General features: G+C 34.7%; 1 protein-coding gene across 1 annotated transcript; it reads left to right on the top strand.

The window, feature by feature from the left end:
• Window positions 1-249: 249 nt before the first annotated feature.
• On the top strand, window positions 250-12,428 carry LOC110036772 (cellulose synthase-like protein H1; the record flags this gene model as incomplete). The annotated part of the gene is made up of 6 exons (XM_020741299.1): window positions 250-372; window positions 8,619-8,831; window positions 8,945-9,071; window positions 9,363-9,553; window positions 9,660-10,010; window positions 11,882-12,428. Coding segments are annotated over 6 exons (1,548 nt in total), but the record flags the coding sequence as incomplete, so codon positions are not given.
• Window positions 12,429-14,048: the final 1,620 nt, after the last annotated feature.

The raw sequence follows: 14,048 nt of genomic DNA, 5'->3' as shown, positions 1-14,048 counted from the left end.
ATATAAATATAAATATATAACTAGCGAAATTTTTTTTTAATTTATATATGCTTACATATACATAATTAAGTTTGTAAACATCAAGATTTTTTTAGAGCTAAAGCAATGAATGAATCACAATTTATACATTAATCAATGATTTAAATTATTTATTTTTAAATTTTTTCATGTTCTCGTTTAATATTTAATTAATGCCCATTGAATCAATATATAATGCCTATTAAAAGAAATTATTAACTTTATTTAATCATTTTGCAGATATTATGGGAGAACAAAGATGAGATAGATGGTATCTCACATTTGATATATGTATCTAGAGAAAAGAGGCCAAAACATCTACATCATTTCAAAGCTGGAGCCATGAATGTTTTGGTAAGTTTAAAAGTGTCATAGATCATTGTAGACCTTTCACTTTCCTATAAAATAGCTATTAAGACACATTTAAAAAAAATATCAGGATTATTTTTTTTCTTATTTGCATGTACCACAATTATATTAATTATAAAATTTTGAAATTAAGGCTATCCATATTACTTTAGATCATAAATTTTTTGTTTGATTAGGCACTTTTTTTTTGACATAAAATTATATATTAAAAGGTTTAAAATTGTTGGGTAAATTAAATAGCTTCCTAATTAAAAATCTCACCTACGGCTCACCTCTTCCTAATTAAGAATCTCACATATCGCTCACCTATCTCCCACCTACCGCTCACCTACCTCCCACCTACCGCTATCTTGGATTCTATAAATAGCCTCTTATAGCTTGTCATAAGTCATGCCAAAGGCCAAGCCAACCAATGCCAAGCCAAGTCCTCTTAAGAGCTAAGAGAAAGAGAGAAAGAAAGAGAGAGGAAGGGAGAAGAAAATAGAGATTTTATTATAAATATCGAGGCGATCAACGGTGTAATTCCTTAAAAAATAAAATCCTCTGTAGCTCCATGGACGTATGCAAATTTGTCGAATCACGTAAATCTGTGAAATCAGTGTTTTTCTGCGTGCAATTTTACTCGTTCCATTTTTCGTTTTATTGTCGTTGTTTTTCACAACAACTGATATCAGAGCTTTGGTTCGAATCTAAGGAAGAACGATAGGCGGAGACGAAGTGATGACATTGGGGATCAAGAAGTTCAATGACACAGATTTTGGTTACTGGAAGATGCAGATAGAAGACTACCTCTATGGGAAGAAACTTCATCTTCTGTTACTGGGAAAGCGACCAGAAAAGATGGACGAGACGGAATAGAATCTGTTGGATCGACAGATTTTTGGGGATGCTCCCGGATGATCTGAGATCGATGCTGCTTGTAGCGTCCCCGGCCGTTGAGAGGACTACTGCAGATCTCATGACAGCTTTATCTGGTATGTATGAAAAACCATCGACGAATAACAATGTGCATTTGATGAAAAAGTTATTCAATTTGAAGATGGTGGAAGGTTTGTCTATTGCTTAATACCTAAATGATTTCAACACTATCACAAAACAGTTGTCGTCTGTTGAAATTGTTGAAATTGATTGATTTTGATGATGAGATACACGCGCTGATATTGTTGGCTTCATTGCCAAATAGCTGGGAAGCCATGAGGATGACAGTTAGTTCTGCAGGTAAATCTAAGATGAAATATGATGATATTCATGATTTGATTTTGGCTGAGGAGGTGGGCAGGAAGGATTCTGACGAGGTCTCGTGTTTAAGTTCGATGTTGAATGTTGATTCCAAAGGGAGATCACATGATAGAAACTCAAGCAGAGGAAGATCAAAATCAAAGTCTAGTCTGCAGACAAACTGCTGGAATTGTGGCAAGGCTGATAACATAAAAAGGAACTGCAAGAATCCTAAGAAGAAGGAGAATGATGACGCTAATATTGTATTTGAAGAAATACAAAATGTGCTATTGCTGGCAGTTCACAGTTCTGTTGATGACTGAATACTAGATTCAGGGGCTTCCTTCCATACATCTTCCCGTAGAGAGTTAATACGAAATTATGTTGCAGGTAACTTTAGGAAGGTATATCTGGCTGATGGAAAAGCTCTGGACGTGGTGGGGATGAGAGACGTTAATATTGCACTCCCTAACAAGAGCAAATGGACTTTGCAAATGGTCAGACACATTCCTTAGTTGAAAGAAATACCTCATCTTTGTTGAGCAGCTCAATAATGGTGGTCATTCGATAGTGTTCTCAGATAGCACCTGGAAGGTTACCAAAGGAGCATTAATACTAACTCGGGGTAAAAAAACTGACACACTGTATATGACTACAGTACAGGTTTACTTAGGTTTACTTAGGCGAGGACACATGAGTCAGAGATGCATTATGGGGAAACAGAAGAAGGTCAATTTCCTGAAAAGTAGTAGAGCACCAAAGGCAGGAATATCATACCTTCTACAGACAAATGGTGGAGAACCACAGAGCTATGAAGAAATCTTGCAAGATGAGAATTCGAGCAAGTGGGAGCTGACCAAAGAGAAGGAGACGAATTCCCTGCCAGGGAATCAGACCTGGGAGTTGGAAGAACTTCCACCAGGGAAGAAGACATTGCACAATAAGTGGGTGTACCGGGTGAAGACTGTGCTTAATGACAGTAAGTGATCATGGTTGGACTTGTTGAAAAGGGTTTTCAATTAAGGCAGGATATTGTCCATGCAGTGGGAGTTATAAGCAAATACAGGAGTAACCCAGGAAAGAGCTTGGTGGTACAAGACTACTTTGACGGTGATATGTCAACTGAGGGTGTTACTCGTGAGAAGCTGAAGTTGTGCTAAGCTTCAGCTAGTCTTCTGACATGAAGACATGGGTTTCGAGTTGCAGAGGTGGAGGATATCATGTTTATGGAAAGGTCAGTACAGCTAGTAGATGATGCAGCCATTAGGTGATGCAGTTAGTGTCCCAGTCTCCAAGTGGGAGAATTGTTGGGTAATGTGGAGACCCGGTTCACCGAAATTTAATTAGCTTCCTAATTAAGAATCCCACATACTGCTCACCTACCACATCCCACATACCGCTCACCTACCTCCCACCTACCGCTCTCTTGATTTCTATAAATAGCCTCTTATGGCTTGTCATAAGCCATGCCAAGGGCTAGGGGTGTAAATGAGTCAAACACGAGCGAGGTCGGGCTCAGTTCGTTTTCGGCTCGTTCATATTTTGAGCGCAAAAAGTGTGTTCGTGTTTGGCTCGTTCGCTTAGCGAGCCGAACACGAGTCGTTGACGAACAAAAAGTCGTTTTGACAACCCTAATCACATAGTCATAAGATGTTAGGGATTGAGGCAAGATTTAAAATATCATTTGAATCTAATTTAATAATTTTTCTTCTAGTTTTTTCATTATTACTTTTAATTGATTATAAATCTTTGTAGCCTTGTAGTCAATTAAATTTTTTAAAAATACTACTCATTAAATATATATATATATAATTGATTAGTAGTATTTCGAGCCAAAACGAGCCGAACACGAACGAACAAATATTTGTTCGTGTTCGGCTTGTTAACTTAGCGAACGAACCGAACATGATCTTCTTAACGAGCCGAACACGAGCTGTTTGCGAACAACGAGCCGTTTTGACAGCACTACCAAGGGCCAAGCCAAGCAAGGCCAAACCAATCCTTCTTAAGAGCTAAGAGAAAGAGAGGAAGAGAGAGAGAGGAAGGGAGATAAGAAAATTGAGATTTTCTTATAAACGTCGAGGCGCTCGACGGTGTAATTCCTCGAAGAAACAAAATTCTCTGCAGCTCCATGGACGTAGGCAAATTTGTCAATTCACATAAATATTTGTGTCGCTCTGGTGTTTTTCTGCGTGCAATTTTACATGTTCCATTTTTCACTTTATTGCCGTCGGTTTTCACAACAAAAATTTAACTAAAAGTTTTGATAAGCTTATTGAAGGATCAAATATATACCATAAATAAACAAAAAAAAAAATATAACTTAAAATGAGTATCTCATCATAATGATTCTATTATGATATCATACAATTATGAATGAATTTTGTTCTATAATTGTCAAACCAATTTTAATTAGGCTTGTCTAGTAAGTCAGAATGAACCCGTTTAACTCTTCCCTTTCATAGTTTGTTGATAATATGTTATGGGAGCAAATTTCAATATTGTCACCATCATTAATTTTGGGTGACTTGACTAGCAACCAATCTTTCCCTTCCACACGAATGTTTAAAATGCATCAATAATTGTGATGAATTTTCTATGATTTAAAGTAGTTCAACTTTCTTTATTTGAGCTTTGTAAAGTTCTTATAGCCTCTAAAAGCAATTGGATGCTAAGCTACATGATACAAACATTTAAAATAAAAAGGTGCTGGATATCTCATGATAAGACGTTCATTTAAAATAATAAATAAATAAATAAATAAAAACATAATATAACAAGTTTTGTATGGATCAATTGTGATCTTAACAACTTCTTATCTTTAAGGCCTTTATAAAACTTTTACTTTTGAATGGTTTTTGGATTTAAAATAGCTCAAAAAAAAAAAATGAAATATTTTAATATTAAAATCATATATTACCAATTGTCATCATTTTTAGTTGTGCTTAAGGAAAAATTATTCCGTGCGGACACTACATGCAGGATGCAGGCGGTGTCCAATCTCGGCCGTCCATCACAGCGGAGGTGGGGTCCACTTTCAAAATTTAAAAAAAAAAAAAAAAATTTGATTTTTCGTGCTTAAGTGTGTATATTGCACCGTCTAAGAATTATTTAAATTAATCTAAATGTTAGAATTTTAAGACGGACTCATAACTTCAAAATTTTTAAAACATTATCATTTATTACATGATTGGATAACTTTTGTAACAAATTAAATCATTATGAACCTAACCTCATGACAAACTGCGTCGAGCTTTGTTATGTCATTAAAGAAATATCATTCATTCAAATAAGCAACCATTTATAAAAACCACCATATAACTAGAACTCTTCTCAAACATAGGATAAATTGGTATATGGATTTAACATTTCATCTATTAATCATATGATTCAAACAATGTGGAGTAGCCATATCATTCTACTTGCTTGACAATTATATTAGAAGAATTATATAAAATACAAGTGATGATAAGATCGAGTATAAATTCAAAGGATGACCAGACATCAAGCAACAAAAAAAATGCATTTTAAGATTTTTTTTCTCCAATTGATATGATCATATGATAGCACATCATAAACAGCATTTTAAATTAATATGTAATTATAACTTAAATATGTTACACCGAATAATCATGTATAGATGTATCAAATCACAGAAAACTATAAATTTGCTTATACAGGGGTAGGTAGGGTGTTAATTGAGCCAAGTCGTTTTTGAGTTGGCCCGTGATTGACTCAATGAGTGGCTTACAATCTAGGCATGAGCTAAGAAATCAAGTTCATGCTAATCGTGACTCGAATAGAGCTCTTGGGCCAGCTCGTTTTAAAAATATTAACATAAAATGTACTCAAAGTTGAAAAAAATGATTAACTTGTCTGAGTTTAAGCTCAAGGCTAATAATAGCCATTTTTCTTCATCTGTCCTGCTTCATAACAAGCAGATTAGCTATACTTTTAGCAACTTAACGTGCAACTATATATATATATATATCTCAATGATATATATATATATATATATATCTCAATGCAACTAGCACACTTCGATTAAGAGTCATCCGGAGCTCCGATTTCAGCAAACTTATAGTCAAACTGATCAGCTCGATGAGACGGACCTAATGATATAAAATTTAGTCCAATCCAAGTCAAATCGGGCTCGGATCAAGTCATTAAATCACTACTACAGGATTTCCGGAGGCATTTGAAAGGTCAAACAGATGTCAAATCTAGCGAGTTTATAGTCGAATCAAGCGTCTCGAAAAGACGAATCCAACGAGCCCAAGATTGCTCAATTCTAACACCGTTAAGACATCGTTAAGGCACTAAAATGTCCATCAAACGTCATCTGATTAAGGGACGCTCTCGGGCCGCCCGATCAAAATGGTTCACATTCATGCATTAATTGCACTCAAAACACTATAAATAGAGTCTCACCCCTCACATGAAAGTGAGGAGGCTTAAGAGAGAACTTGAGGTCTTGAGAAGGAGCTCAAGTCCAAGATCATCCCCGTCATCGTCGATCGCCGTCGATCACCACTGACCGTCAACAACGACCGCCGACCTCTGTCGACCACCGTTGAACGCCGCCGATCATCGCTGACCTTCGTCAACCACCGCTTACTAGACGTCATCAATTGACATTGTAACGTGGAAAGTCAGTTAACCCTTTCCTGTCTGTGGGACAAGGGACATTTGTAATCATCAACTTATAGTGGATTTTACAACTGGGCCAGACCCCGTGTTTTTTTTTTTTTCTTTTTACGGGTTTTCCACGTAAAAACTTCTGGTGTTATTACAACTTGATTCATTTTCATCTGAGTGCGTGCTGAATTCTGGTGCGACGCTAAGACGATAATCCATTACTTTACCGTCGCAAATTTTCTAGTACGCATTATATATATATATACATACATACGTGCATATACATACATGAGTAAACCCTAAACAAATTTAAGGTATAGTTACATACTAATTTAAAATGCAGTTGAAAATTTAAATTTTAGTTATTATATTTGTTCAAATTATTATGTGCTATACTATAATCATATCATTGGCTTAGCTCATTTAATTCGGACTCATGTAAAATGACCAAGCAAAGTTGCCTTACAAAATTATGACAAAAGTTGCCGTCTGCTTTTCCCTTGTTTGTTTAAATAATGACCAATAATTGAGTTGTTATTTCACATGTCTGGGGGCTGAAATAGGCCTGGACGATGATGTTCAAATTGCCGGTCAATATATTTTTAAAATTGCATTTTCAACCTATCATCAATTTCAATAGATATATTTATACTATAATTAAATATGTTGATGATAAATCCAACAAGATAAAGTGGTCAGACTACAACCAAATATGTACCAATCAAATAATTAAAATATTATAAAAAAATGTAAATATAAATTAGAAAAATATCTATTGAAGTACGATTATTTGGCCTTCTGATTGTGATTGAGATTAAATATAAATATAAATATAAATAAAAAAATATCATGTTCCAAAACCATCTTCATAATGTTCAGGAGTAAAATGTCTTGTATATTGAATTAATAAAAATATCATCTAAATCATTATTATATAATTTAACTATATTACAATTATTTTAATATTTATAATATTATTCATTTCAACCTTAGTTGAATTATTAAAATTTTCTTCTTTCAGTTCAACGACCTGTTTGAGTTTTACATATGTTCTATAAATAGAATCACATTCTCCATGCTAAAAAGACAGATTTAAACTTGAATAGAGTATGGGAGTCTTTAGATTTATATTAGTGGATCAGTGCCAATAACCAACACCAATAGTCATCTTTGATTGATTAAACAACCTAGTTGTATTCATTTAATCATCATTACATGATAACCATCATCTGATTGCTCTAGCACTATCTACTCACTATTCTGCCAACTATCATACTGAAACCGTTACAACCTAATAATTGTCAAAATCGTCATCATTTGATTGTTGCCACACAATCATAACAATCTACTCATTATCATCCTCTACTATTCCTAGAAAGACATGACATAAAAATTGTGTTCTAGCCATGCAACTCTTCACAAAATATGTAGGATACTAAAACTAAACTTTAACCTCATATGTTGGTATTATTTGGAAATTGTTGTATCTTCTCGTTCTCCTTTTTCTGGACTTTTAATCTAAAAACTTTAGTTTTCCTCGTGTAATTTTCATTTATCTGTTTATATATAGGGATCTTTTGCAATGTTAGGATGCAACACTTACTCTTATTTGTGCAAATTTTCTAGCACATAGAACTAATATACAACCAAAACTTTAGTACTAACCAATTTTTCACCTTAGAAAACTGTTTGTAGAATAATTTTTTAGCGTACGATACAAACATGTGTGAGTGAGGAGGGCAAACTACATGTAGGATATATGTAGTAACAACCAATTTATCATTTGATGTGACAGAAAAGTTAGGAGCAAGGGAAAATTCAGGGCACAAATCCTCTTATATTTTTAGTGTCTATATATTTAATAAATTTATATCAGCAAGAATGTATTATTTGATCTCTATAAAAGCAAATATTTAGGGTTTGTTTTAGATCACATTTATTTTTGTCTTTTATTTTTTAAAACTTTTATTTTTAAGAAAATATTCCCTTAACATTTTTTTTGCATATGCTTAATCTTTTCAAAACAAACTAATTTCTTTTTTAAAAACACTCTAAACCTTCAAAAAACATTTTAAATATTTTTAAAATAACTATAGAAATTATATAACTCACCATACAAATTTTATTTCAAGTAAACCATAGAAAACTAAAGTAGAAATAATCCCAAATAGCCCTTAATTAATATTAATTTCATTTAATCATAAAAGCTTTATTTATAAATTTCAATTAAAACTTTTCTTGATTGCCACCACAAGATGATTAATTAGGCGAACAAAAGGTGACACTTCTTTATATTAAAGACTATAATATTTTCCTAAATGATAATGTAGTATATTGTTAACTTTGTGGATTGTTTAAATGGTGCATGCATGCAGACGAGAGTCTCCGCGTTGATGACGAATGCTCCATTTATTCTAAATGTGGACTGTGATATGTTCGCTAATAATCACAAAGTGATTCTCCATGGAATGTGCCTTATGCTCGGATTAGATGAAGAGGCCTCCTGTGGCTATGCTCAACTTCCTCAAAGATTTCATGGAACTCTTAAAGATGATCCCTTTGGAAACAAGCTGGAGGTCTTACAGAAGGTATTCATTTTTAGTTACCCTCAATTAAAAAAATCAACTTGATTAAGTTTTTCTAATCATTTTTTTTATCATTAATTCGTACATGGTAAGTTGATCGATCCATTTGGTTTCAGTTTGTAGGAGAAGGGATTGCAGGGATTCAGGGTCCTTTAAATGGAGGAACTGGATCCTTTCACAGGCGAAAAATTATTTATGGTTGTTCACCCTCCCAACTTGAAGGCCAGGAAAAAACTACACATGGTAGGATTATCATTAGTAAATAATTATGTTTAATTATAGTTGTTAGAGTTATAGGCTGAGTTATAGGCCTGAAAATTGTTGGATTTAATTCAAGATAAATATAATAAAAATTTAGGTATGTAAGTAGGTACCACCAAGTTTCTATGTATTTGCATATCTAACATGTCTTTCAATTTTGCTACTCATCAAAATTGTAAATGTATAAATTAAAGTTATGTAATGAATTAATAAAATTTTTATTATGGTCTTGTTCAATGGCAATATCATGCCCATTCATTAAATATTGTGCAGAATCGTTCCCTTGCAAAGAGTTAAAAAGAGTATTTGGAAACTCCGAAGAGCTTATACAGTCTACAAATGTGACAATTATGCAAGAAGCCAAGCCAGGATTGTCTTTCAACACTGAAGTTTCAAGCAAAATAGAAATAGCCAAGCAAGTAGCTGCATCCACCTACGAGCAAAACACAAGCTGGGGTAAAGAGGTACTTATATCTATGCAAATAAATTACTCTTTCTTTATTATTTGGTAATTATACGCAAATAATATAGTGCAATATGCTTTTTCACTATTTAACATTCCTGCAACAGATAGGATGGATGTATGGGTCTATGAATGAAGACGTTTTAACTGGGATTAGAATTCATTCCATGGGCTGGAAGTCTGCCCACTTTGATCCTAACCCAGCTGGCTTTCTTGGACTTTCCCCTTCAGGCGGCCCAGAAAGCCTTACACAGTACAAGAGATGGGCTACGGGCCTCCTAGAAATTCTTATCGATAGACAAGGTCCACTGCAGGGCACACTTACGAAGCGACTCCAGTTCCGCCAGTGCCTTGCATATGTACTTCTCAGTACCTGGGCTCTCCGCTCGATCCCTGAGTTGATCTATGCTCTTCTCCCAGCTTACTGTCTCATCAGTGGAACCTCCTTTTTGCCCAAGGTACGTTTTTCATTAATCATCATAATAACTATATATATATGTATATATATATATATATTTAATTATAATAAAACGTTTCATTTTTACCGTTACATTAGTAAAAAAGAAGTTGAAGAGGGTTTTAAGAAAACCATGGGTGGAATGTCTGTAGGACCCGATGATATCCTAATTGAAATGTGAAAATATTTAGGAGATTTGAGAGTTTCTTGGCTTACTAAACTCTTTAATATTATTTTAAAAACTTAAAAGTTGCTTGAGGAGTGGAAGAAGAGTTTTTTGATCCCCATTTTTGCAAATTAAGAGGATGCACAAGAGTGTGCAAATTATAAAGGAATTAATTTGATGTGTCATAATTTAAAATTATGGGAGAGGGTAATTGAACATAGGTTAAAACTTATTACAAAGATTTCTCATAATCAATTTGGATTTATGTCGGGCAGGTCTACCGTGAAAACTATACATCTATTGAGAGGTTTGGAGAAGTTCAGAGATAGTAAGGAGAATCTATATTTGATTTTTATTGATTCAGAAAAAGCTTATGAAAAGGCTACAAGAGATGTTTTTGGAGCATTCTTGAGAAGAAAGGTGTTGATATGACTTATATTAAAGTCATTAAAGATATGTATACTAGAGGTGTTACTTGTGTTCGAAGTGAAGGAGGATTGACCAAATATTATTTCTGTTGGATTACATTAGGGATCGGCTTTAAGACCATATCTTTTTGCTTTAGTTATGGATGATATTACTGGACATTTACAGGAGGATGTACCATGGTGCATGTTTTTTACTGAAGGTATCCTTCTCATGGATAAGACGCGAGAAAAAGCCTGGAAAAAAAGTTGAGATATGGAGGTCTACATTAGAGTATAAAGGCCTTCGTTTGGTTAGAACCAAACCTGAATATATTGAACGTAATTTTAGTAGTAGTAGTAGCTCTAGTGACAGAAGTGCTACTTTGTGTGATCAAACTATTAAAAGGTGTGATCAGTTTAGGTATCTCGGTCTATTGTTTAAAGCAATTGGGATATAGATGGGATGTTAATAGTAGAATTCAAGTTGGTCGATTGAAGTGGAGGAATGTTTGGAACTTATTGTGTGATAGAAAGTACCGATTAGACTGAAAGACAAATTTTATAAGATGGCGGTGAGACCTGCAATGCTCTATGATGTTGAATGTTGGCCTTTAAAAGTGAAGCATAATACTAAGTGTTGTTAAGATGAGAATAATTAGACGGATGAGCGGATTTACACTTATAGACAAAATACAAAATGAATATATCCGTAATAGGGTTGGCGTAACTCCAATGACAAAAAAAATTAGAGAGATTCGTTTTATATGTTTTGGTCACGTTAAACGTCGACCATCTGATGATCCGATTAAGAGAGTAGATGTTTTAGATTCTACTTATGTTAAGCAAGGAAGAAGTAAACCTAGGCAAAATTGGGCGTATTGTATAAAAAATGATCTTAATTTATTAGAATTAAAGGAAAATACGATACTAAATAGGACGCAATGAAGAAAAAAGATTCATGTTACGGACTCTACTTAGTGGGACTACGGCTTTGGCGTTGTTGCAAGTGTATGGGTAATATTCAGTTAATTAATTTGATATCATTAAAAAATACCATTTTTATTATCTAAATAAATAATGATATTGTTTTGATACATTTTTAATAAAATATATCACAAAAGAAAAGCTATTAAAGCATTTATATATTGTCAATAGGATATTTTTCATAAAAGGTGAGGCAAAAAATTCCTTCGTAATATAATAAATTTATTTACATAGGAAATAAAAAAATATATAGACAAAAAATGTCTCTTTTAAGATATTATTATGAATAATAAATTTTTACTGGTACAAATGCAGGCTTCGGAGCGAGAGTTCCTGCTGGTTGCAACGCTGTTCGCCAGTTACATCATCTACTGCGTCGCAGAATTCAAGCTGTGCGGGAAGTCGTACCGTGAATGGTGGAACAATCACCGCATGCAGCGCATAACTCCCATCACCGCGTTCCTCTTCGGCTTCCTCTCCGTCGTCTTCAAACTCCTCGGCGTCTCCGATACCGTCTTTGAGGTCACCCGAAAGAACCAATCACCTCAAACTGGCCAGGTTGAACCGGGGCGGTTCACCTTCGACCGGTCACCGGTATTTATCTCTGGCACGGCGGTGGTGCTGGTGCACATCATGGCGGCGGGGATGGTCTTGCTCCGGCTGGCGGGTTGGGCGACTGGAGGGGAGGCGAAGGGATCGGGAGTGGGAGAGATGGTGTGCTGCGGGTGGATTTTGGTGGCCTTCGGGCCGTTTGTGAGGGGGTTGTTTGGGAATGGGAGTTATGGGATTCCATGGTCGGTGGTGATCAAAGCAGGAGCTTTTTCGGTTTTTTTCTTCCGACTTTCTGTGAGTCTTTGAGATTTTCGCTAAAGGGAAAATAGTCTCACATCGGCTAGGTGTAGGGCCAAAAAATAGTATTTAAGTCCTGAGATGCCCACCTCTCTTAAAGGCTCTTTTGGGAGGTGACATATAATTAGGTTGCCCCAAATAACTGTTGCAAGGAAGTTGACTGTCTATTTATTACAACTGTGTGAAAATAACTATGTGTTAGTTGTTTCTAGAAGAATGATCATTCTGTCTTTATTTTGTATGAGCTATAGAAAACATTATTTTTTGTTATTCTATATATTAAAATCAACATAGTCAAACCTACCAAAATCAATATATTGAATAAAAATCACAAAAATTGTTTCACTAAAATTTCATGTGAAGCTTTTAATTCTCAAAAAATCATAATTTTAACACAAAAACAATGTCTATCTATTACACAATATCAACTGATCAAAAAAATAGATTTACAATAAAAATAATAAGTCTTACAATCTAAATTAGAAGTTGTCGTTGACAGCCGAGTACAACATGGAGGCAGTGGGGTTGGGCATGTGGTTTGAAAATGGAGTGGAAGAAGAAGAAAGATGTAATTTCAAGTATTTATAGGTCGCATGAGGTTCGACGCTAAAAGAGCAGCAGAGGCTTTTGCTTCGTGCGAATAGAGGAGCATAAAATAGGTGGGGGAAGATCGTAGCTTGGAGCAGCAGAGGTTTTGCCTCGTGCCAACTGAGGAGGAGAAAACAAGTGGTGGAAGATCGCAGCTTGGAGCAACGAAGGTTTTTCTTCGTGCAAACAGAGGAGAATATCACATCTTACCGAGCCAAAGGAGGAGGAAGGGCGGAATCGGAGGAAGGGCGGAATCGTAAAACTTCAAAGCAGAAAGCGGGTCGCAATATCGAACTCGCGACCACAAACACCGAAAAAAAAGCGGCACAATGTCGCGCCGCTCCTCTACGGCTGCCCCAAACAGGGCCTATATGATCTTCTATTGATTGGCTTTCAAACGACGATTGTACTGCAGTTATTAATTGTATTTAGTTTGTTAGTTATTAATATTAATCAATTTCTTTTATGTTAACTTTGGATGTATAAGAAATTTTATTTGGAATGATAAATCTAATTTTTTGGGGAAATTAAGATGGAGGAAATGCAGATTCGAAATTCGTATAAATAGTTACATATATTGAAGAGGTTTTGTGAGTATTATTATCAAATTCTTCATCATTAGCACTTGTTCTATACGATTAATAGCCCTGAATGAGTTAATTATGTCAACATTTTCTACCAATAATAAACATGCTGTGTCTCAGAAAATTTATGATGATAGAGATGCATTAACATTTTATTATTGTACAAAAATACAAAGGAAAATCTGAAAGGAAAAAATCTTGAGGCTTAGCTTAATTTAAATAAATTTACTATTAAGATGTAGGTCATAGGAATTTGAGTGCTCTTGAACAATAAGCAGTAAAATTATAAGAATGAGAAAAAATTTTAGAGAAGTGACAATGATCTGGCTACGATAATATTGGAAGATTAGAAATGAGTTCTATGTTGTTGTCCCGATGATGACAGTAGTGGTCTAGTGACAATTGCAATATCTACAAAGACAATAGAGGAACAACGACAATGGCTGTGGTCTAACACCAAC

The sequence above is a fragment of the Phalaenopsis equestris genome, unplaced genomic scaffold (assembly GCF_001263595.1).
Source record: "Phalaenopsis equestris unplaced genomic scaffold, ASM126359v1 Scaffold210709, whole genome shotgun sequence".
NCBI classification, from domain to species: Eukaryota; Viridiplantae; Streptophyta; class Magnoliopsida; order Asparagales; family Orchidaceae; genus Phalaenopsis; species Phalaenopsis equestris.
The sequence above is the reverse complement of the archived record's forward strand: the minus strand, read 5'-3'. Positions and strand labels throughout refer to the sequence as shown.